Genomic DNA, 26,286 nt, shown 5'->3' on the forward strand with positions numbered 1-26,286 from the left:
GTTCGAAGGGCACGTGACGCTGGCATCCCTTTGCCAGCAGTCAGTTAGTCAACAACCTGGACAGAGCTGCCTGCCTGGAGGTGAACCTCCCGGAAGGGATGCTGAGGGGAAGAGAGGTGGGACCGAAGACAGCACCCCTGCTGTTCTCACGGTATTCACGATTTAAATGAGAAAACATGGCTTTCCTTCCAGAAAAGGATACTGAATCACAATTCAAAATGTGTCCATGCATCTAAGGGCCAAAGACACCCAGGAAGACTGGATTCTCCCAAGACAGATGCAGGAAAGCTGTGTGGGACAGCCAAGTCTGGAGATGGGTTAGAAGAAAGGCTGTGCCTGAGTGTTGGGGAACACACAGATCAGCCATTAACACGGGGATGATCAGGGGTTGTGATGGCACAGGGAGCCAGAGTAAGTTAGACAGCAGAGGAATAGCGGGGTTAGCACCACACTGACTGCATTCTGTGCAGGAAGCTGAATAGGGGAAAGGGAGCAGGAGAATGGGATGAGATAGTACCCATCACCACCACCACCACCATCATCACCAACCGTCATCACCATCATCACCACCACCACCATCATCATCACCACCACCACCATCATCACCACCACCACCATCACCATCATCACCACCACCATCACCATCATCATCATCACCACCTTCGTCATCACCACCATCATCACCAACCGTCATCATCATCATCACCATCACCACCATCATTACCATCATCACCATCCCATCATCATCACCACCCCATCATCATCACCATCCCATCATCATCATCACCACCATCATCACATCATCATCATCATCACCACCATCACCACCATCATCACCATCATCACCAACCATCATAACCATCATCACCATCACCACCACCATTACCATCATCACCATCATCACCACCATCATAACCATCAACATCATCACCGCCATCACCATCATCATCACCATCATCAACATCATCATCACCACCATTACCATCATCTTCATCATCACCACCATCACCACCATCATCACCAACCATCATCATCATCCTCATCACCGCCATTACCATCATCATCACCATCATCACCAACCATCACCACCATCACCACCATCACCACCATCATAACCATCATCATCTTCATCACCGCCATCACCATCATCACCATCATCATCACCACCATTACCATCATCATAATCACCACCATCACCACCATCATCACCATCATCACCAACCATCATAATCATCATCATCATCATCACCACCATTACCATCATCATCATCACCACCAACCATCACCATCATCACCATCATCACCACCATCACCATCATCACCACCATCATAACCATCAACATCATCATCATCACCGCCATCACCATCATCATCACCATCATCACCACCATCATAACCATCATCAACATCATCATCATCACCGCCATCACCATCATCATCATCACCGCCATTACCATCATCATCATCATCATCAGGTAGCAGTGCCTATGCCTATTACATGCCAGACATTGTGCTGAGATCTTTACAGGTATTAACATCTCATTTAATCCTTGTCATAAGCCATGAGAAAAGCACTCTTACTAACTCCATTTTAAAGATGTGGAAACTGAGGCTATGAGAGCTGCCCCAGTCACATGATTAGAAAGTGACACACCTGGGGTTTCAACCCAGTTCCTCTTAACCCCTATGATGAACTCCACTGTTGGAATAAGGTCACTGGGGCCCAGGCAAAGTACAGGGCAGGCGGAAATGGATAGGAAATGACCGTAGGGAGTGGGGGAGGCGCTCCTCCATGGTGCGCTGGCACTCTCACATGTATCCGAACAGGCCACACAGGCAAAGGCTAATCTGGGTCTCGACAGAACACCTTGAGATGCCCTTGGGACACCAGTGGGTGGGAGGCCTCTAAGAAGGGGCTATGAGGCCACCTCCCACTTTCCCTTATGCCCCAGGAGCAGAGGAGAAACTTCTGGGAAGCTGTCAGGAGACAGTTTCTCCTCTGCTCCCTGGGGTCTGACAGGACAGGTGGAGCCTTGTGCCCCGGCCTCCGCAGAGTAGGTCTGCAGAATATAAACCTACTTAGCAGCAACAGGGTACCCACAGCAGCAGTAGAGCCATCAGCCCCTGCTCTGGTGCCGCCATTTCTGGCGTGTGGGCTAGGACCAGGGAGCTGGCACCCCTGGCCACCTATGTCAGTAACGAGCTGAATGTGACAGCAGCTCACTGTCTTGCCCGCCCAGTCGGTCGGGCACTGGCCTTGGCTTGTCTTGTATGTGTGGTGAAGCAAACAAGCTGCAGGATGCGCTCGGTGCGGGATTGGAAGCTGAGCGAAAGGGAGGGCGATGCAGGTGCTGCGGTGCTGCCGGGGGCTCGGTGGAGGTGGGGAGCAGCGCTGGATTCCAAGGCTGCCCCAGGGGCCCGCCTGGGGACCTGGGCAGGAGTGCGTGGCTGGGAATTCTGGAGGCTCTGCGCCATCTGCAAACACAGCCAGCCCGTCCCGCTCTGTGCAGGAGCCTGTCCCAGCTCGGGATGGAGCAAAAGCCTTCAGGCAGACTGCCGTGGCCCACGCACAGGCACCCAAGCAGCAGTGGGGCTCTGAAACGGATAGATCGGTGGCTTTCTTTGAAAAATTACTTTATATTTTGAAAACAATTATACATGAATTATTCATTGCAAATTCCTCCTGCTCAGTCCTTTCATAAAAACATATGTAATAAATAGTAAGAAAATGTCTGTAGGCAAATGTTTCACAGCCTGGAGGGAGCGCTGAGAAGCATGGGGGAGGCTGGGCATGCCTTAGGCAGCCTGTCCGGAGGTTGCAGGCGTGCCATCCCCTGTGGGCACAGAGCACCACCAAGGATACAATGCCCGGGAGCGCAGTCCCCAGACAGGCACTAAGCATGTCACATACATCAGTGTGCCTCCTGCCCCCACCTCGCACCACTCATTCCTAGGATGAAAAGGGCAGCGAATCAGCTACACTTATCACAACCATGGAGGCAATTTACAATACAATGTAAGGCGAAACTGCAACATTTATAAAACAGATTTTCAAGTGTTTAACCTAAATTCAAGTTTTGTTCTTTGGTCTTTTCTAGGAGGCATTTCCCTAAGAAAGATCCTCAAAGAATAACAAACTGTGACCTGGCATATTCTGATTCACCAAACTGTCACTTCCACCATTCCCGGGACATCACTTAGATCGTAGACTGATTCTTCCACATTAGGCCACACCATTTCACGGAGTTGTTGCTGGGCTCTCTCGGTGAAGGCAGGTGCTCCCCGGTAGGTGCCCAGTAACTGGAAGTTGAGTGAGTGATTCAGTCTTTCCAAGTCCAGCTCCTGCAAAGCATCTCGTGCTTTGGGGATATATCCACCAGTCTCTGTGTGAGTAATACTTGTTTGCTATGCCTCTGACATCATTTTTGTGGTGGTTTATCTAGGGAGTGTAACACACACCCTTAACTTTTAACAGTCTATTTAGTAATACTGAACCACGTCACCTGAAGTGTAGGAACCTTGCAACCATGTAGATTCGTACCCTGCCCCTGTCCTTTAAGCTGTAATTGTAGGTTTTTTGACATCTACATATATTCTAAACCCCACAAGACAATGTTAAAATGGTCGCTTTAAGCATTCACATGCACTTTTTTAAATTAATTAATTAACTAATTAATTTTTGGCTGCGTTGGGTCTTTGTTGCTGCACGCGGGCTCCCTCTAGTTGTGGTGAGTGGGGACTACTCTTCGTGGCAGTGCACGGGCTTCTCATTGCAATGGCTTCTCTTGTTGCGGAGTATGGGCTCTAGGCGCACGGGTTTCAGTAGTTGCAGCACGCGGGCTCAGTAGTTGTGACTCGCAGGTTCTAGAGCGCAGGCTCAGTAGTTGTGGCACACGGGCTTAGTTGCTCCACGGCATGTGGGATCTTCCTGGACCAGGGCTCGAACCCGTGTCCCCTGCATTGGCAGGTGGACTCAACCACTGCACCACGAGGGAAGCCCTTAAATGCATTTTAATTAAGAAGAAAATAACCTTTTATATTTAATTGGATATTTACCATTTCCCATGTTCTTTATTCCTTCAGGATCATCTGAGTCTCCATCTAGTATCAAATTCCTTCCCTTCCTTTAGCATATCTTATAGTGAAGATCTGTTTGCAAGGACTTATCTATGTTTTCTTTTAATCTGAAAACATCTTTATTTCACCTTTATTCTTAAAGGAGACTTTTGCTGGATGTGAGGGGTTTTTGTCTGTTTTTGTTTCTGCTTTCCTTTCAGGATGGTAAAGTTTCTGTCCCACTGTCCTCTGGCCTCCATCGTCTCTGATAAGGTGATGGTAATTCAAATAATTGTTCCCCTTTTAATGTGTCATTATTCACATGCTGCTTTAAGATTTCTCTCTTTGATTTTGGTTTTCAGTTTATCTATGACTTTTCTTTGTATTTATCCACTGTGGGTTTTCTGCGTTTCTCAAATTTATACATGTAAAGGTTTCACCAAAAATTGGGAAATTTCAGCCATTATTTCCTCACATATGTCTTCTTCCCTGGTCTTCCTTTCCTTCTGTGACTCCAATTATACCTATGCTAGACCTTTGATGTTGTTCCACATGTCCCCGAGGCAACTGTTCTATTGTGTTTTTTTACCTTTTCCTTTCTCTTCTTCAGTTTGTGTAACTTCTGTTGATCTATCTTCAAGCTCACTGACTCTTCCTTTTGTCATCTCCATTCTGTGGTTCAGCCCTTCTGGTGAATTTTTATTTAGGATATTCTTTTTCTCTTCAGTTCTAGAATTTCCATTTGGTTTTTTTCAAAAATTCTATTTCTCTGCTAAGATTTCCTATATTATCATTCATTATGAGTATCCTTTCTTTTGCATCACTGAGCATAGTTATAATAGTTACTTTAAAGACTTCGAGTGCTAATTCTAATATCTGGATCATCTTAGAGTCTTTTCTCTTGAGAAAGGTCACGTTTTCCTATTTCTCCATATGTTGATATATTTGGATAGTATCTTGGACGTTATGAATGTTATGGTGTGGAGATTCTGGGTTCTGTTACATTTTGTTTATTTGTTTGAGTAGGCAGTAGACTTGGTTGGATTCTGTCTGCTGGGCAGCAGTTTAAGTCTCAGTTTGGTTCTTTTATCCTTAGCCAGGCTCCTTTCAGTCTGCCCCACTCTTGTTTCATTCAGGGTCAGCCAGAGACTTGGGTAGAATTTATAAACAGAATTTGGAGCATCCGCTCTCTGGCTCTGTCCTTTACAGAAATCCCCCTTTACTTCCCAATGGCCTTAGTCACTCAAATCTCTCTCTGCTCTCTGGTTCTTCAGGCTGGAAAGACTGCTGGTTTTCTATCAGTGTTTTATCTACCTTATGTGGCACCAACTTCAGCCTTCACTCAGGTGAAAAGCTGAAAAAAATGGGAACATTTCCCCATGCTATTCCCGTTTCCATGGGAACATTCCCCATGCTATTCCCGTTTCCATGGGAATACTCCCCCATGCTATTCCCGTTTCCATGGGAACATGTCCCCATGCTATTCCCACTTCCAAGAGTTGACTCCTGTCTGGAATCTGTTTGCTTAGCTTCATTCTCCACAGCCTTCAGGTACTTGATTATTTATTTACTTATTTATTTACTAACTTGTTTCGCATCGCCCAGTGTTTATAGTTGACGTTTCTGGGAGACTTGGTCTGGCAGGAGCTCATTCAGCCACATGCTGTAGCAAGCGTGTCCTTAAATCACAGCTGTCACCAGCTCAGGGAAAGCCTTCCCAGTCCTTAGAGACAAAACTCTTTTTTGAGCGTCCACAGCCCCTCTGCTTGCTTCTATCATAAACAGTTGCTCATATGGGACCTGCCACACGGCAAGCACCTGACAAACTGCCGGTGGATGGAGAAATTAGCAGCACTTCTTTTTCACCTCTGTACCCCAAGAGTACCCAGTAGATGCTCAACAAATGCTGAACAAGAAGAAGAGGGGGGATGTCAGTGTAAGGGAACCCTGGACACTCGCCCAACTCCTACGGCATGAGGATGAATCTTGAGTCTGATGCGAGAAAGTCCACACGAGGCAGATAAGCGTGCAAAGTGGTCATCCAGCCTTGGCCAGGAAGTAGTTAGACTATCAAGAATATCGTGAGGCAGGACAAGAAGACGTTGTCCTGTGAGATGTACAAAAGGAAGCAGGAGGAAAGGGAGTCGGGCGAGGAACTGTGAAGTTGAACTTGTTCTTGAGACCTGACCTACGGATGCTTCACACTCGGGTATTTCACTGCTTTGGTGCTGGATCAGCCAGGACATCTTTATTGTTCTCCCCTTAATACTATATTTAGTAACATTCTCTTTTGAAAATGTCAGTCTGCCTCGGTTAAGGGGAACCAAGGAAAAGACTCATGTTTATACATAAGCCAGAGATTTAAAGGACACGGCCCAAGGAGAAGGTAGAATTCAGGTGCACAAAATCTGGAGACTGCTTTTTTAGCCATTCCTCCCTACCTGGAGATTCTCTAACCTAAGTTATTTGTGATAAAACCAAAGAGAGTTCTGGGCTTTCTTTTTAATAAGTAATATTACTTGTATTTCTTCACATACCCATTCATAGTCAAAATGAAACAGGCAAAAAAAGTCTTCTCTAGAATTTCAGACCTACTCCATCTCCCCACCCTCCATCCCCCATCCCAGTGATTCCTGCTCTTCCAGGTCCTCTCCCACTACTAGCTGCCACAGTCGTCCAGAATGTAGAAATAATCAGAGAATTCAATCAAGACTATCTGGTCACATGCAAACCTGGTACTAGGGATGAGAGTACCATGGCTGCAAGAGAACACGGAACTCTCAAAACAGATTTGTACTTGAATAGAAAGTTGAAATTCTTTTAGCAAATGCTTCCTAGAATATTCAGACGCACACATCTGATTGTCCATGTGGCCCCAGCAAGACAGAGTGTTCAAAGCTGATGCAAACCTACATGAGAGGCAAACATGATGCTGTCACCTACACAGGTCGCAGTGTATTTAGTTTGAGATGCTGTTGCCTGTTATGAGTGCAGTTAAAGTAACAGGATTTCCTTTTTGTTTCTTAAGGGACAGGAGGACTGTGGAGAATGAAATGGATGTTCAAAGGAGGTGGAGCATCTTAGATAAAAGCCCCTTGCATGAGAACACTGATGGTGGCCGGGGGCAGGGGGGGCACTGTTCCGGAGACAGTGGCTCAGAATTGAGAGTTAAAGCTGGTGAGCATCTCAAGCACAGAGTCCCAGCATTAATGGCCTAATGACAAGGGCCAGAGCTGACTTCAGAGCAGTGAACATGGACTCCTGGAAGTAACAGAAGCTTTGCAAGTGTCACTGAGAACGAGAACTTGACTGAAGAGCTACTAGGTGTCAGCCACGGTACACATTATCTCATTTAAACGTCGCAACAACTCCTCAACGGAAATATGACTACGTCCATCTTGCAAATGAGGAGACCAAAGTTTAGGAAGGCTAAATAAACCAACAGTTTGCTAGAAAGACCCAGCTGTAAGCAGTGGAGCAAAGGTTTGAACACGTGTCATCCTGTCTCAGCAGTGGGAGAGCCTGGCACATTGGTTGCAACATTTACAGAGTCACCCACAGATGAGGAGCCTGAAGCCCAGAGACACTGGCACCTGTCCCCAAGGACACGCTTGAGCACAGAGACACTCAAATAACTCCACTGGGGGTACTGCCAAGGGATGCTTGGTAGCCAATGACAACAGCCCAGCACTGGTGGCTGAGTCTGGACTCACAGTTGAGGCTCAGACTCTACAAGCAATGGACAGCCACACACTGGGAGGTGAATCACTCCCCACTCCAATGAGCTGCCCGGCAGTCTGCAGAGGACACAGTTCAGACCGGGTCTGGGTGCTCCCCAAGCCTTTGTGGACCACATGTTTGGAACAGAGCGACACCAGGGACAGAGACTCCGAGTCAGCTATCACATAACGACCATCCAAAATTTGGTGGCCGACAACAAAACAAACATTTATTCTTGCCCTAGTGGATCTGCAGGTCAAGTGCAGTTTGGCTGATATAAGATGGCTAGATGTTTCTGATTCAGGCTGCAGGTCGGGTTTAGGCCTGTTTCACACGCATTCATTCTGGGGACCAAACTGAAAGGACAGCAGCTGCCCTGGGCAAGCTCTTCTAATAGCCCATCACTGGAGCCCAAGGCCAAGCCAGACCACACAAGCAGATTTAAGGTTGATGCTCAGGTCACATCTGCCACACTCCGTGTCCAACATCACTGGGTAAGGGAAGCATCCCCTGAGGTGGTGAACAACGGAGAGGGAGGATAATGAAGAGACAGTGATGGATGGTAGGTGCATGAGCTCTGAGGTCCTTTCCAGCTCTTTGAGTCTATGGGATTCTATAAGTTTGGTGGCAATGCTGTGACTTCTAGAAAGATACCATGACCACAATCCAACCACTCCCCCAAATCTAGAAATGTCTAATCCATAGGCTACATCTATCCAGTCCACCTGATCTAGTTCCACCCAGTCCATGGGTGATGGTGCTGAACCACATTTCCAAAAACAATCCGTCCTTCAACCATACTGCCCAACTCTGGACCTTCAAGACAGACTGATGGTTTGGTAACAAACAGGAAGTTGTAAAACAGTAGGGTTTTTCTTTTCTTTTTTGCTGCAGGCATGATGATGACAAAACAATGACAATGATGATTTGGTTTAGTGGGTTTTTGTTTAATATATTATCCCTGTAGAACACAACAAGACTAAACTTGTGTTTAGATGGCTCAGAATGACAAAATGCTGAGCCTAAATGCAACCTGCAGAAACTGTGAAATGAGAATAAAAGGCAAGGTGACCTGACAGCCTTCAGTGTCAAGGGGAATCCCAGGGGTGACCTGCAAATCGACCAGACGTGTCTAACCTTGGAGGCAAATACCCAGAACCTAGTGCACTTTTGCACACATGTAAAATCTTATCATATTCCGCGGGCAGATGAAACCAGTACTTCAGTAACAAATCGTGAAGATTGCAGATGAAAGCAGACAAGCCAGTCCTCCTTCAGAGGAGGCTGTTCTCAAGTCCTGGAATCACATCTGTTGTTCAAAGGGCAGGTGGAGACAAACCACGGGCCCAAAGCCAAGCATAAGGTCAAGTGCAGCAGGAGAAGCTACCACTGAGCAGCCGGCCACCCTCTGCTCTGTGCGCGTCTTTATCTCTCTCTTCTCGATGACAAAAGCAGATATGGTTTCAATATATAAACTTAATGCAAGTCCAATTATGACCCTAATAATGTATTTGGGGGTAATGCGATAAAGCTTATATGTGAAAATATAAATCTGGCCTGAGAGTAGCCAAGAAAATTTAAAAAGGAAGAAAAATAAGGAAAGATCTGCTTTACTAAACTAAAAAAAAAAAAAATTACATTGATATAGAAAAAGATGTATAGATAAGTGTAACAAAATGGGAATTTTCAGACGTACATCCTACTATAATGAGAATTTCACAAATGACAAAGGAAAATATAGAAGAGCCCCATCTTACACAGTTAATTCCATACAGATTAAGCATTCACATTTAAAAAATAAAGCAGTAAAAATTCTTGCAATAAAGTCTAGATTATCTGCAAAATATGACAGAGAGCTGGGTGCGGGGTGGGGGGCGTGGGGTGGGTAGAAGAATGAAACTTTATTAACCAAGACTTCAAGCCTAGAATTATTTAAAAAAAAAAAAAGAAAAGAGGAAGAAAGGATAGAAGATATTGGGTTGTACAAAATCTTAAAACATTTTAATGGCAAAAGATATAATAAAACAAAAAGACAAATGATAGATTGTAAAATATATCTGTAGTGCAGAAGACAAAGGGTTAATAAATCGTTAGTTAACTCAAGAGATATTGAGGGACACCGATATGCCAGGTACTATTCAAGCTACCAGGAATACAAGAGCGAACAAAACAGCGAAGTTCCTGACCTCTGGTGCCAGGCCCTACTGAAAGGGTTCACATATTGGACTGAGTTGATTGTGTCTCCCCAAAAGATATGCTGAAGTCTTAACCCAGGTTCCTGGGAATGTGACCTTTCATGAAAACAACGTCTTTGCAGGTGTAATCAAGTTAAGTTAAGGTCACGCTGGATTGGGTGGGGGCACTAGATCCAATGACTGCAGTTCTACAAGAAGAGGGAAACCTGGACACAGACACAGGGAGAGGAGAACATCAGGCGAAGACACAGAGACAGAAGGGAGAGGCCAGAGAGCAGAGTGGTGGCAGCTACCAAGCCAAGGAACGCCGCCAAGGATTGCCAGCAGCCGCCAGAAGCTGGAACAGGCAAGGAAGAGTCCTCCTGTGCAACCGTCGCAGGGAGGACTCTGCTGACACCTTGCCTTCAGGCTCCTGGCCTCCAGAACTGTGAGAGAAGAGATCTCTGCTGTTTAAACCACCCAGTTGGTGGGAATTTGTTACAAATTCCTAGGAAATTAATACACTCAGCTTAATCAGCTCATTTAATCCTTATAACAATCCTACGGTATAGCTACTAAAATGATCTCCATTTAGGGATGCGGAAACTGAGGCACAGAGAGGTTTGCCCAAGGTCACATAGTTGTTAAGGAACGGAGCTGGGATTTGAACCCTGGCAGCCTGGCTCAGAGTGGGCATTTTAAACCACAGTTCTACAATGCTTCAAAATTGATGGGCTCATTCAAAAAATATTGAACGCTTGTTTTGTGCTGGGTCCTGTTTTAGAGGTTGGGGACAGGGCAGAGAATAAAAAAGACACAGATAACTGCCCTTGTAGATGTACACCTCAGGGAGGGAGGGAGGGCTGCAGGGAAGCAGTGCCCCAGGGAGAGAACCAGGCTGGAGTTGATGCAAACGGGACAGTGTCAAAGAAGAGCTGTGGCAGCTGGGAGGGGAAAGGCTGAGGTCAGGTTAAGGGATACAGAGCCATTTGGGGAGAAAGTCCCCGCAGTGACAATCTAGAGGATGGGGGTAAAGTGGGAGGCCCGGGCTTCTTAGGAAGACAGGGATAAATAATGATGTCTAAACCTCTTATAAGTTAACAAGAAGGCAAAGGATGTAAATAGGCAACTTGCAAAAGAACAAATCCTCATGGCAAAAAACCGAAACAAAACATACGCTCACTAGTTGTCAGGGAAATAAATGCAAATTAAATTTAAACTGAGGTATCATTTTAAAACTATCAGACCAGCAAAAATTAAAAAGAGCTATAATGCTATATAACAGGGGTTAGAGAAAAAGATACTCTCACACACAGCTGTTAGAAATATGAAATTCTATAGTTTTTTTTTTAAAAAAGCACACAGACAACATGTGTTAACATTAAAAAATATATTATCTTAGACCAAGCACCTACTCCTGGGAATCCATTCCATAGAGATGAAAGCACCAGTACGTAGAGATACATAAAGAACAATTGTTTAAAGAGGAAAAATAAAAGAGAAAAAGAAGTGAATGCCCATCAAAAAGGGAAGGGCTGGTGTTCAGCTTGCAGACCTTTGCTTCTACTGAGAAAAAACAGAAAAGCCAGATAAAATACAGCAAAACATCTGTTTGACATATAGATAGCTGCTGAGACAACCAGGACTCAAAGGGACACAAGTCTGAGCAAAGAGGGACCTCAGTACTCAGAGGAAAAGTAGGTCATGGACCCATTCTGGGAGCAGGGCCAGGGCTCAGGACGGGGGCTGCTGGCCCAGGCAGACAGTCACTACCAGCTGATAGAGACACAAGTGGCGCTCATGGGGCCACAAAGACCAAAATTAGAGACTTGAATGGTCAGGTTCCTGGCAAGAAGGGAAAACAGAGAACCAACCACGACACTGCCAGTTTTTCCCTGATACTTGCTGAATTCAGAAGCCATGTGGGGCAGAAGACTGAGGAATCAAGGCAGAAAGACCAGAAGAGCTGAAGAGATTTTTTGTGTTTTGATCACCTTTTTGGGTCCTGAGGAAACTAAGGTTAGATGGAGTTCAGGACTTCTCAGGGGTGATGGCTCAGAAAATAACCCACACTCTGAGTTAAAAACTTTGATGACTAGGGCTTCCCTGGTGGCGCAGTGGTTGGGGGTCCGCCTGCCGATGCAGGGCACACGGGTCCGTGCCCCGGTCCGGGAGGATCCCACATGCCGCGGAGCGGCTGGGCCCCGTGAGCCATGGCCGCTGAGCCTGCGCGTCCGGAGCCCGTGCTCCGCGACGGGAGAGGCCACAACAGTGAGAGGCCCGTGTACCAAAAAAAAAAAAAAAAAAAAAAAAAAAACTTTGATGACTATACCCTAAAAAGGAGTTTAAAAAAAAAAAAAGGCAATTGGAGCCTTGAAAAACTGCAATCCAGCCTCAAATTGATTCATTCCCTAACTGGATTAAGGTCATCAGTCCCCATTCTATCTGACAAGCAAAGGAAAGGGTGACCCATTATCTAGAGCCTCTCAATTTTCTTAACACAATATCTGACATTCAATGAAAATCTGTCCAGCATGCCAAGAGCCGGGACCATGTGACCCTAAATCAAGGGGAAAAACAGACAATAGAAAAAGTTCTACAGGTGATCCCCATACTGGAGTTAGCAGGAAAAAGATTTTAAATGGCTACAAATACGTTTTTAAAAATTCAGGAATATTTTGAGACAACAGAAGTAAAGACACAGGTATGGAATATATTTTAAACCAAATGAACATCCCAGAACTGAAAAAAATACTAAAATTAAGAACTATATGAATAAAACCACAGATTGGAAAAAGCAGAACAGAGGATTAATGAACTGGAAGACAGGTCAATGGGACTGAAGCACTGAGAGAGAAATAGTGGAAAATACATAAAAGAATGAAAGAGACCCATGGGATATTGTGACCAGGACTAACATACACAATTGGAATCCAAGAGTAACAGAGAGAACGCGGCATAAGCAAAAGGAGAAGAGATAATGGCTGAGAATTTTTCACAAAAATTTTTGATTAAACACAACAACTTACAGATTCAAGAAGAACTGTAAACCCCAGCAGGATGCATACAAAGACAAGCACCCTTAGACACATTTCTAAAATGGATGAAATCCAAAGACAAAGGGAAAATCTCAGAAGCTTCCAGAGAGAAAAAGACACACTACATTCAAACAAGCAACAATAAGACTGGTGGCTTATTTAACAGCAGAACTGACAGAAGCCAGGAGACAATGCAGTGATATCTTTAAAATGCTGGGAGAAGATAACTGCCAACGTAAAATGCTACTCCCGGCTAAAACATCTTCACAAAGTAAGAGTGGAATTCTGCTTTCAGGTTCAACATGTAAAGAGCTTTGAAGTAATCACATCCATCCTTACAACAAGAAAAAAGTTGAACAAATGAAAAATCAATGGCTTTTCTTAGAACCATCAGAGAAATTTGAAATCTAGAGGGACAGATGTACACAGAGAATCATGGCCAACATCAGCTTACCTGGAGCAGAAACCACTGTGGCCACAAACTGGAAGGAACACTTGAGTGGTGATTCTGACAAAGTGCTGGAAGCTGAGTGAGGATTAGCTTGAGAATGAGAAACTCCTGGGGGCCCAGTCGCAGAGGTGGGCACACTCTCCTGGATTTTACCACCAGGTTCACAAGGTGAACATTCTAAGGAAGATCCCCTGGTGTCAGACAAATTACAGAAAAAGTAGAAGGAAATAAGTAGAAGAAAAGAAATAATTTTCCAAGACTGAACCAGGAAGAAATAGAAAATATAAACAGACCAATCAGGAGCACTGAAATTGAGACTGTGATTAAAAATCTTCCAACAAACAAAAGCCCAGGACCAGATGGCTTCACAGGCGAATTCTATCAAACATTTAGAGAAGAGCTAACACCTATCCTTCTCAAACTCTTCCAAAATATAGCAGAGGGAGGAACACTCCCAAACTCATTCTACGAGGCCACCGTCACCCTGATAACAAAACCAGACAAAGATGTCACAAAAAAAGAAAACTATAGGCCAATATCACTGATGAACACAGATACAAAAATTCTCAACAAAATACTAGCAAACAGAATCCAACAACACATTAAAAGGATCATACACCATGATCAAGTGGGATTTATCCCAGGGATGCAAGGATTCTTCAATATACGCAAATCAATCAATGTGATACACCGTATTAACAAATTGAAGAAGAAAAACCATATGATCATCTCAATAGATGCAGAAAAAGCTTTTGACAAAATTCAACACCCATTTATGATAAAAACCCTCCAGAAAGTGGGCGTAGAGGAAAACTACCTCAACATAATAAAGGCCATATACAACAAACCCACAGCAAACATCATTCTCAATGGTGAAAAACTGAAAGCATTTCCTCTAAGATCAGGAACAAGACAAGGTTGTCTACTCTCACCACTATTATTCAACATAGTTTTGGAAGTTTTGGCCACAGCAATCAGAGAAGAAAAAGAAATAAAAGGAATCCAAATTGGAAAAGCAGTAGAACTGTCACTGTTTGCAGATTACATGATACTACACATAGAGAATCCTAAAGATGCTACCAGAAAACTACTAGAGCTAATCAATGAAGTTGGTAAAGTAGCAGGATACAAAATTAATGCACAGAAATCTCTTGCATTCCTATACAGTAATGATGAAAAATCTGAAAGAGAAATTAAGGAAACACTCCCATTTACCATTGCAACAAAAAGAATAAAATACCTAGGAATAAACCTACCTAAGGAGACAAAAGACCTGTATGCAGAAAACTATAAGACACTGATGAAAGAAATTAAAGGTGATACAAACAGATGGAGTACCATGTTCTTGGATGGGAAGAATCAACATTGTGAAAATGACTATACTGCCCAAAGCAATCTACAGATTCAATGCAATCCCTATCAAACTACCAGTGGCATTTTTCACAGAACTAGAACAAAAATTTCACAATTTGTATGGAAACACAAAAGACCCCGAATAACCAAAGCAATCTTGAGAAAGAAAAACGGAGATTGAGGAATCAGGCTCCTGGACCTCAGACTATACTACAAAGCTACAGTAATCAAGACAGTATGGTACTGGCACAAAAACAGAAATATAGCTCAATGGAACAGGATAGAAAGCCCAGAGATAAACCCATGCACATATGGTCACTTTATTTTGATAAAGGAGGCAAGAATATACAATGGAGAAAAGACAGCCTCTTCAATAAGCGGTGCTGGAACAACTGGGCAGCTACATGTAAAAGAATGAAATTAGAACACTCCCTAACACCATACACAAAAATAAGCTCAAAGTGGATTAAAGACCTAAATGTAAGGCCAGACACTTTATAAAACTCTTAGAGGAAAACATAGGCGGAACACTCTATCACATATAACACAGCAAGATCCTTTTGGACCCACCTCCTAAAGAAATGGAAATAAAAACAAAAATAAACAAATGGGACCTAATGAAACTTAAAAGCTTTTGCACAGCAAAGGAAACCATAAACAAGACGAAAAGACAATCCTCAGAATGGGAGAAAATATTTGCAAATGAAGCAACTGACAAAGGATTAATCTCCAAAATTTACAAGCAGCTCATGCAGCTCAATAACAAAAAAACAAACAACCCAATCCAAAAATGGGCAGAAGACCTAAACAGACATTTCTCCAAAGAAGATATACAGATTGCCAACAAACACATGAAAGGATGCTCAACATCACTAATCATCAGAGAAATCCAGAACAAAACAACAATGAGGTATCACCTCACACCAGTCAGAAATGCCATCATCAAAAAATCTACAAACAACATATGCTGGAGAGGGTGTGCAGATAAGGGAACCCTCTTGCACTGTTGGTGGGAATGTAAATTGATACAGCCACTATGGAGAACATTATGGAGGTTCCTTAAAAAACTAAAAATAGAACTCCCATACAACCCAACAATCCCACTACTGGGCATATACCCTGAGAAAACCATAATTCAAAAGGAGTCATGTAACACAATGTTCAATGCAGCACTATTTACAATAGCCAGGACATGGAAGCAACTTAAGTATCCACTGACAGATGAATGGGTAAAGAAGATGTGGCACATATATACAATGGAATATTATTCAACCATAAAAAGAAATGAAATTCAGTTATTTGCAGTGAGGTGGATGGACCCAGAGTCTGTCATACAGAGTGAAGTAAGTCAGAAAGAGAAAAACAAATACTGTATGCTAATACATATATATGGAATCTAAAAAAAAACAAACAAAAAAATGGTTCTGATGAACCTAGGGGCAGGACAGGAATAAAGACACAGACATAGAGAATGGACTTGAGGACACGGGGAGGAGGAAGGGTAAGCTGGGACGAAATGAGAGAGTGGCATGGACACATATACACTACCAAATGTGAAATAGATAGCTAGTGGGAAGCAGCTGCATAGCACAGGGAGATCAGCTCAGTGCTTTGTGACCACCTAGAGCGGTGGGATAGGGAGGGTGGGAGGGAGATGCAAGAGGGAGGAGATATGGGGATATATGTATATGTATAGCTGATTCACTTTGTTATACAGCAGAAACTAACACACCATTGTAAAGCAATTATACTCCAATAAAGATGTTAAAAAAAAAGAAATAATAAAGATAAGAGCAGAAAACAATGAACTAAAACATGGACAAACAATATAAAATAATCAGTGAAACCACAGCTTATTTGATAAACAGAGCAATAAAAGTGATGTCTCTAGTTAGACTATTCAAGGAGCAAAGAGAAAAGATTAAAAATCACCAATATCAGGAGTGAAAACGAATACAGTATTGAGGATCATATAGACATTTGAAGGAAAATGAGGCATGAGTCCATACTGATATAAAGAAATAATTGAATAAATTCATAAATGGGAGAGAAGAGACAAGTCTCCCTTGCAGAAGAATTCCAAATAATTTATGTAGATATCCTGCCCTTAAAGAGGTGGAGCATAATAATTCCCCACTCCTTAACTGTGGGCTGTACACAGTGACTTTTTTTTCCAAAGAGTGCAGTATGGAAAAAGAGAAAGAGGAAAAAAAAAAAAATTAAGTTTATAGAGGAGAAGCCTGGTGATCACCTCAGCCAGGTGACCGAGGTCAACATCAACAGTATAAGTCATGTTGACAGTCTCTGCCTGATGTGATGTGATGAGAAGGGCACTTTATCTCTGTGGTCTTCCTCCCCAAAGCATTGCTCCAGTCTAATCATGAGAAAAATATCAGACAAATCCCGATAGAGGTACATTCTACAAAATATCTGAGCAGTACTCCTCAAAACTGTCAAGGTCGCCAAAAGCAAGAAAAGTCTGAGAAATTGTCACAGCCAGGAGGAGCCTACGGAGACATGATGATGAAATGTAATGTGGGATCCTGAATGGAATCCTGGACAGAAAAACGATGTGACGTTAAAACTAAGGAAATCTGAATAAACTATGGAAACCCAGGGAGTTAGTTGCCAGTACATTTGCGTTAAAAGAAGGACAAAGGGTAAGTCTTCAGGCAGAGTAAAAATTAGTCCAGGTGCAAATACACAAAAATGTAAGACAGAAAGAATGACAACAAGGGTAAATATGTAGATACATATGACATCTTATTTACCATAAAAAAATAGTCTTGTGGGATTTAGCATAGATGTAGAATTTAAATGCATGACAAAAATAATGTAAAAGATAGAAAGGGATAAATGAAATTAAGGTATTTTTATATCTAGCATTGCTAGAGAAGTGGTAAACATAATTTCTCTTTAACTACATACAGTATGACAAGGATGCATGTTGCAATCTCCAGGGCAGCCGCTAAAGACTGACGGAGGAATGTATTCACCAATAAGCTGATAGAGGGGGAAAACAGAATGGTAGAAATAGTTAAATAATCTAAAAGAAGGCAAGAAAGGACAGAAAAAGAAAGGTCATGAGACAGCTGAGTAAAAAAGAATTAAGATGATAGAATTAAGATGATAAAATCAACTATATCAGTAATTAAATATAAAATGGACTGAATACTCCAAGTAGAAGACTAAGACTGTCACACTTTATCTTTTAAAATATCAGCTATATCCTGTCCACATGAGACTTACTTTAAATGTAAGTACCCAGAAAGTCTGAAGTAAAAAGATAGAAATAGATATACTATGCTAACGCAAATCAAAAGAAAGCTGAAGTAACTATATTATTATCAGACAAAAATAGACTTGAAGGGAAGAAGCATTACTCTGCATCAAGAAGGCATGTCATATGAAAAGGAGACAATTCACAGGAAGTTTCAGCATTTCTAAGTCTATGTGTACCCGACAACTTAGCTTCAACGTGAATAAGGCAACAATCCACAGAATTGAAAAGAATCTCACTAGACAAATCCCCAGTCAGATGACAGACTTCAACACACTTCTCTCAACAGCTGAGGGGATGGGCAGGCAGAACTTTGATAAGAATATAGAAGTTCTGAAAACACAATGGATAAAACCAACCTAATATACATACGTAGAAAACTGAAGGCCCATGATGGAGCACACATTCTTTGCAAGTGCATCTGAAACTTTTACCAAAATTGTCTCTATGTTGGGTCATAATCCAAGCCTCAATATATTTTGAAGGATCAGCTGAAGTCATTTAGACTTCACAATGGAATCAACTTCCAAATCAATAATAAAAGGTAAACTAGAAAATCCCAACTGTGTAGAAATTAAACAGTAAGCCATTGGAAAAAAGAAGAAATCACAAGGGAAACTGTAAAATATTTTGAACTGAATGACAATGAAAATATGATAAACTGAAACTTGTATGATGTGGCTAAGCCTGCACCTAAAGGGCAATGGATAGCCATCAATTCATACATTAGAGAACTAAAGGCTGAAAAGCAATGATCTAACACTGCATCTCAAGAAATTAGAAAAAGAAAAGCAAATTAAATCCCAGTCAGGTAGAAGGAGGAAAACAATGGAGGTAACAGCAGAAATAAAGAAATATAAAACAAATACACAAGAGAAAAATAACAATAAAAGTAAAGTTGTTACTTTGAAAAGACAAAAATGACAGACCTCAACTTCTGCTTTTGGATAGGATGCAGTAATTCACAGCAAGCAAATATTCCCAATGAAAGGAACGAGAAAAGCTCAATCAATTAAAAATAATAAAAAGGCATCAGAAAGCCACGAGAGACGTGACGTTTAAAGAGACCAAAATTCCAAGGGGGGAAGGACCGACCCTTCAGAGGCAAACCGAGGCTATGCAATTGCATTTTCCCTGGGAACAGCTGATGATGCTGGGAGTGGACTTTGGACTAAGAAATAGGCTTGGGCCCAGCAGAGGGCCCCTCCAGCAGAGCTAGTTATGTGGTGCTGGGGTGGCAAGCTCGGAGATGTGAGGGGCAGGCCTAAAGCATGGCTGGCTTCCCCTTCTGGACATGTGCTGACCTCTGGAGCTGCTCAGGGCTGGAGTCTAAGGACCTAAACTGAAAACTTTCAAAAGCAAGATGCAAGTCCCCACACAGTGGTACTTAGGAGACAAAGGCACGCCTGGGAGGAAGGCCGTGAGAACACAGAGGCAAAAACGAAGCCCTAGAGGTATGGCCAACTGACATTGAGGGTCTGCAACTGCCCCTGCCCTGGAGGAACTGGCCAGCTTGGGTGCAGCCAGATGCCGAGAGAGTCCAGTTTTAGCCTCTGTCCGAGAGTTGTTGCCGGAAGATGCAGAAATAAATATAGACTTTTGATGGTTGTGTGGAGCTTGGACCAACAAAAATGAAGACGTGAGGGACCTCGAACACACAACTGGTCACCCCCTTAAGACATCTGCAAGATTAGGACGCTGTAAGGAACAGCTATGAGATGCTCAAGGGTGTTTGTGGGGCTTGGTCTACATCGGGGTCCCTGTCCCTAGGTGAGTAAGACTGCGTGGGATTAGGAACTGATGGTAGAGGGTGGGGAAGGTGCCAGTTCCCCAGATGTGTGAGTTTGACCAGCACCCAGAGGGCATAAGGTGGTCTGCTGGAAGGAGGAAGGAAAGCTCACCTCCTACGAGGCAAGGTGAGATGCCCTTGCCTTCAAGCAGGTGCAGAAGCAAGGGGCTGAGGCTGCTAAGGACCTGGGATGCTGGGCTGGGCCATTAGAGACTCCTGCTTCCCTTACCCACGTCTCAGGGGCTCTGTTTGTGTTAGCTGATGAGCTCTGCAGCCCGTATCTGTCTCCAGAGGCCTCTGCTGGGATGCCAGAAATAGGACTAAGAATAACAGTGAGCTAAACAATGTTCAGTGTATTTACTGAGTATGAAGAATAACAGTTTCCCATTAGGAACAGCCAATTACAGGGAACTGGAATTGTAAAGCTGCCCTCAAATTCCTAATGAATGGAACAGTTTAGTTAGTCTAATTACACAATTAGGCTAATCTTGACTTATGTGTCCTTGGGTGTTTAGTCATTTTATGTTTCCCATGGGTCACTAGTCCCAAGCAATGAAACTCCTGCTTTATCCATGTTCCCCATGTGGCTTAGTCCTATTCCAAGTATGCAACAGGCACCCTCAAAATGTTTACTGAGGGGAAGGATAGCAGAGACTGTTGTACTTGCCTGCCTAATACATATTCTCTCCTTCTCCCATAGGGACAGAACCTTGCTTTTTCTGTAGTGTGACCAGCCAAAAAATTATATATATACATTTGTATTTATACTATTTCCCATTCTTCTCTATAGATCAGTATGGCCATATAACACAGTCCTGGTCAATAAAATACAGGTGGAAGCTTACAATACATTACAATAAAATGTAAGTGGGAGGAGCTTCCAAGAAAGCCCATTAAAAAGGAAAGACTTCTATGGCTCAAGCCTTTTGCCCTTCCCTTTTCCCTTTCTTTATGCCTGAAACATGTGTGTGATGGCTGGTGTTCCAGCAGCTATCTTGCATACTTGAGGATAAGACCGGAAGAGTAAAAAGCTAGAAGCAACCTGGGTCTCTGAAGACACTGTAGAGCTGCTGCACTGGCCCAGTACCAACAACCTCTGGACTTGTTGTTATAGGAAAAAAAACAGCTACTTTTTCAATTTAAGCCACTGTTTTGGGGGTTTCCTGCTAATTCGTCAAATGAAGGACAGGGAAAGGGGAAGAGAATGTATCTAGAGAAGGAATATAAAGATTCTAGATTACCTTAAAACTCAAAAACAGTTTTCTTGCCACATTACCAGTTCTTGACTCATTATTTAAATAAACTGACACATTAAAAAATGCGTGATAGTCACAGGCTTTGCAGTGCAGTGGTCAGAGCAGTGAACTGGGAGAGGGGGATTTCCTGGGAGAAAGAATATGTGTTACAGGGTTGTTGTGAATGCTGGTTTAATGTATGATGCAAAGTACGCAGGCCAGGTCTAGTACAGTTCCAGAAATTCCTTTCCCCTCCACCAGTGGGAATTGTACACTTAACCATGAAAAGCACACTGAGTTCATGAAAACCACAACTGAGTTCATGAAAACCCCACTCCTCTGCCAGGGCTGTCAACTCAGTGTGGTGTCCCTGGTTACCCCCACACTAACCAGAACCTCTGAGATCTCTCACACTCAAGAGAGAAATAGGGGAAAGATCAATTATTAGTTAACAAATAGAATTTGTATAGCAGACAAAAACTTCCTGACCATGGGGGTGAAAACCAGTAACAGGGTCTCAGCAACGGCAACGCAGGGACTTGTGGACTCACTGACCTGGAAGCCCGTGCCGGGCTCTGGATTCTATTCTTACGGCTCTCCCTCATACAGCCTGTGTAGCCAATCACTTCCTGCCCCCGCCACAGGGAAGGCGATGGCTGGTGAGAATAAATAATTAGCACTTCTCATTTAGAGTGCAAGGTATGCAGGCCAACGGCCAAGCGGTGCCTATGTTCAAACGATGAACAAGTGCATGGACACAGAATTGGGCGAGCAGGTACATGGGACTTAGATCTTCACTCCCAATTCCCCGGGCATGACACTCTGCAGCCACTGCAGTACTAACTGGTGAGATAGAGATTTGGGAGAACAGAAGGGCAAGAACGTTGCCTCTCCACAACCGAAATGGTAGGAAGAAGTGAAGGGGCATTGTTATTGAAAGCAAAGTCCTTCCCACCAAACTCTGAGGCTAGATCCAACCTCAAAGCTGCCATCAATTATACCCAGCTAGCCTGTATTACACCCACCAAGCCGGTGTCACACCTAGCAAGGGTCTGAGGCTGATACAGACCAGCGTGGATTCAAATCCAAGTGCCTGAATGGCTTACCAGCTGAACAACGCTGAGCCACAATCTTAACTCCTAAGCTTTGGTCTCCTCATCTGTGAAATGTGCATAGTGTGATCTATACCTCACGGGGCTCCTACGAGGATTATAAATGAAGTATGTGAAGCAACTTCCCCAGTGCCTGCACGTTGGTGGGTCAGCGAATGCTGCGTGTAGTGAGGGCCAGCACCATGAGCGTCACTGTTCCCATGATGGTTGGCGTTACCATGGTTGGCGTTATCATGGTTGGCATTACCATGGTTGGCGTTACCATGGTTGGCGTTACCAAGGTTGGCGTTATCGTGGTTGGCGTTACCGTGGTTGGCGTTACCGTGGTTGGCGTTACCGTGGTTGGCGTTACCGTGGTTGGCGTTATCGTGGTTGGCGTTATCGTGGTTGGCATGGTTGGCCTTATCGTGGTTGGCGTTACCGTGGTTGGCGTTACCATGGTTGGCGTTATCATGGTTGGCGTTACCATGGTTGGCGTTACCATGGTTGGCGTTACCATGGTTGGCGTTATCATGGTTGGCGTTACCAAGGTTGGCGTTACCATGGTTGGCATTACCAAGGTTGGCGTTACCATGGTTGGCGTTACCGTGGTTGGCGTTACCGTGGTTGGCGTTACCGTGGTTGGCATTACCGTGGTTGGCGTTATCATGGTTGGCGTTACCATGGTTGGCGTTACCATGGTTGGCGTTGCCATCGTGGTTATTATTACTGCTGTTATTACCATTGCGGAACTATCGTCATCATTTATACTTAAAGCTCTCTAAAGGAGGCGGCTTCAAAGGTTTCCTTTTGCCACTGAAGTTGGAAACCTTTAACCTCTGGATGCCCTGCTTTACGTCTAATCTAAATTCTTGTTTCTTTCTACGGTAGAAGTCCATGATTATTCCAGCTCTGACTTCACCAGTAGTAGAGTCACTCTGATCTATAAATAATTCATTTAACAATGAAAACATTTATACAATGCTTTGAGGTTATCAGCTTATAGAGTTGAAATCTGGGTCCCTAGTAGACTGTTTATAATCACCCCACGGTTATTGATCTTCAAGTTAAATGGTTGGTCACGACAGGATGTTTCCAAAGGTTAAACCTAACAAGTCACTAGAAGGGAAACCAGTAGACCATTTGCCTAGCTGTGTTCACAGGGCACTGACTGTTAGTCTCTTGAAATGACGACAAACCTCTTCCCCTGCATCTCGGTCCTCTAGTGGCTTCTGTTTCCTTTCCCCACCACTGGCACATCTCGGGAAAGCCAGGAAACAGGGAGGCTCCACCATGAAGCAAGGGCAGAACGACCATTCCTGTGGCTGCCCCTCAGGTCGGCTGGAATGCAGAGACAGTCGGGGGCAGAGACGGGAGCTAGGGTGGGTTTGCCACAGAGAGGTACGGGAACCGGCTTCACGTTCAGGGATTCCAACGGGCTTCTGAAACACCTGCTTCTCTCACTCCTTAGGTTGCCACCTGAGTCCATTCAGGGCCCGCTGGGGATTCTAGTTACTCAAGTTCATCAAGTTCATCCGTTCATTCAGCAAACGCTTGCTGGGCCCTACTATGTGCCAGACACTTGGGATGCATCATTGTCCAAAAGAGATAACAATGTCTACCTTTGGAGCATACGTCTTAATGGAGGAGGACAAGCAAACAAGCGAAATAAAGAAATGAACTAAAGAACTGTAAGTACAATGTGGGTGGCAGTTGGTGACAGCGCCGTGAAAAGAGAAATAGGGTAAAGGAGGTCACGGGGGTGGAGGTCAGGCCGTGCTCACCACGGGGACGTCCGGCTCGGACCAAGGCTGGCAGGTGGTGAGGGGAGAGCAGGAGGCCGGTGTGGCTGCAGCGTACGGACAAGGGGGGCGGTGGGAGTTGGGGTCAGAGAGGTGATGGGTGGCTGGGTCGTGGGCCTTCTAGGACTCTGGTTTTTATACGAGTGATGGGGGGAGCCATTGGAGGGTCCCGAGCAGGCGTGGCCCGCTCTCACTGACTTGTTGGAGGGTCCCCCGGGCGGCTGAGCTGCGACTAAGCTGTAGCGAGCAAGGCAGGAGCAGGGGAGGGTGGGGGGGGCCGCTGTAACAGCCCGGGAGAGGGCGGCTGGCTGGGAGCGGGGCTGGCGAGCAGGTGCTGTATCCTGGGGCGAGTTCAAGGGGCCGACAGGCGCGGGTGATGCGCTGGACGTGGGTGTGAGAGAAAGAGGACAATCAGGGAGGACTCCGAGACTCCAGGCCTGAACCACTGGCGAAGAGGCTGCCCCAGGCTGAGAACGGAGCGGCTGCTGGCCGAACTTTCGGGAGAGTGCTCTGGGGCAGGAACTAGCCACGTGAACGAGGGAGCCCCTGGCTCATCGACGGCCGACGAAGCCTAAGGTGGAAACCGCTCGGCTCAGCTGACGGACCTAAAGGTGCTCTCAGGTGAGCAGGTGAGAAGCTGGCCTCAGAGTCGCGGGTGTCAGTCCCAGCTTTGCTGCCACCTACGGCCCTTCTCGAAGGCAGCCGCTTTCCCCCTCTGGAAAGTCAGAGGCAGACGCGTTGATGCCTGATTTCCTGTGAACCTGTGAACTGACTCTGTGAATCAAGACCGCTGAGCGCCGTGGTCATTCGAGACTGTTGTGAGTCGGGGCCAGGACCGCTGCCAGGTGGCTCGGGGCTTGAGTCTAGGACCAGGCGCCCTGGGAGAGTTCCATGATTCCCGTCCATTTAGCACCCTAACCCCACTGAAGTTGCCCCCATCGGAGTTCGCAGTGACTAATTATCAGCCCTGGTCCCCCAAACCGAAATCTAGGAAGCATCCTTGAGTCTTTCCTCTCCCTTACCCATTACCCCCCTTTCTCCTCACCATGCCCCGTATGCTCGCAAACATCAGATCCTCCACTTGGTGTATTTTGTGTGGGGAAGGGGAGGTCTGGACTGTTTCGACAGCCATCTAATCCCATCCCTGTGCCTCCAGCCGGCTCCCTCATCCATCCATCCTCCACGCGGCCGCCGTCAGGAGGCTTGGAAATGAGATAGGAAAGAGGCTAATACAGCGCCTGGCATGGGGGCAGGCGCTAGATAATTGTAGCTACTAATATAATTGTTCTCTTCTTGGAAATACATTTCACTGCCTTCTTCTAAATTTGTCCACACGGACACTGCTACCTATTAGCTGCAATGCTCCCCTTAAAAATAGCTGAAGATGATTAGCTAGAGGGACCATAATAGGAATTTTAAGCAATCATTTAAATTAGTTCCTGAGAAGTCTATGCAGAACCCTTCAAACGGAGTCCTTTCTGGCAGAACCTCGCCAGTTCCCACAAGCACATGCAAATCAGCACTCTGAGCCTCGCATTTTCCCTGCCAGGTTTTTTCCCCACTTTCTGGAGGAACAAACCACAGCTCTGTTATCACAGCATGGCGGGGACCCCTTACTGGCAGGGATGGGGGCCCCGAGCAGCTTTGCTCCCGCCTGCATGCTGCCCCACCACACGCAGGGAGACAGGTACTCAGCGGATGGCCAAAGAATGCAACAATGAACGCTGTGCTTGGAAAGTTTAACTATCAAAAGCCGGCCACATCCATAACAAAAGCATGCTCTGAGAAAGTTGCCAAAGACATTTTTGGCCAGAAGAATCCTTTTCAATTGTTGAAAGATGCCTAGAAATGAATCTGCTTTGCCCTGGAATAAACCCTCAACGAAAACACTTAATGTCTATCCTTTAAAGCATGTTCATATAAGAAAACGGCTGAACTTCTTCAGGAAAGGAGGAAACACAGAAACACAAAGAAACCCATTCTCCTACCTTCTTGAAGTCATGCACATTCATCTTGCCATTAGGCTCCTTGCTGAAGTCCAGAAATCGTTTTCTGAATGCTGGGTACGGCTGCCGTATACAGTTTTTGAGTTTTTCAATAGCCACATCCTTCGTCATATTCTCGGTCACAGCACTTTTACTCTCAGTGGGCTTGGCTCTAAAATCACAAGCAGGCAACAGATGTAGCAACACACTTCCTATAGACCTCACCCATGTACGGTTCAACCCAGGACAACAAGGGGTTTACCATCCCCTTTTCACAAAGAAGGAAAGAGATGCTGAGGTCGATGGAGTGAC

General features: G+C 44.7%; 1 protein-coding gene across 1 annotated transcript in view; it reads right to left on the reverse strand.

Annotated features, from left to right (window-relative positions):
* The window catches only part of EFCAB6 (EF-hand calcium binding domain 6), a gene marked incomplete at its 3' end in the record, with an annotated part of 172,103 nt that overhangs the window by 90,667 nt on the left and 55,150 nt on the right, over window positions 1-26,286 (reverse strand). Inside the window, 1 exon segment of the mRNA XM_082850474.1 lies at window positions 25,978-26,146. Coding sequence (XP_082706600.1) covers window positions 25,978-26,146 — 169 coding nt within the window.

This window comes from Leucopleurus acutus, assembly GCF_964270905.1.
Source record: "Leucopleurus acutus genome assembly, chromosome: 11".
Taxonomy (NCBI): domain Eukaryota; kingdom Metazoa; phylum Chordata; class Mammalia; order Artiodactyla; family Delphinidae; genus Leucopleurus; species Leucopleurus acutus.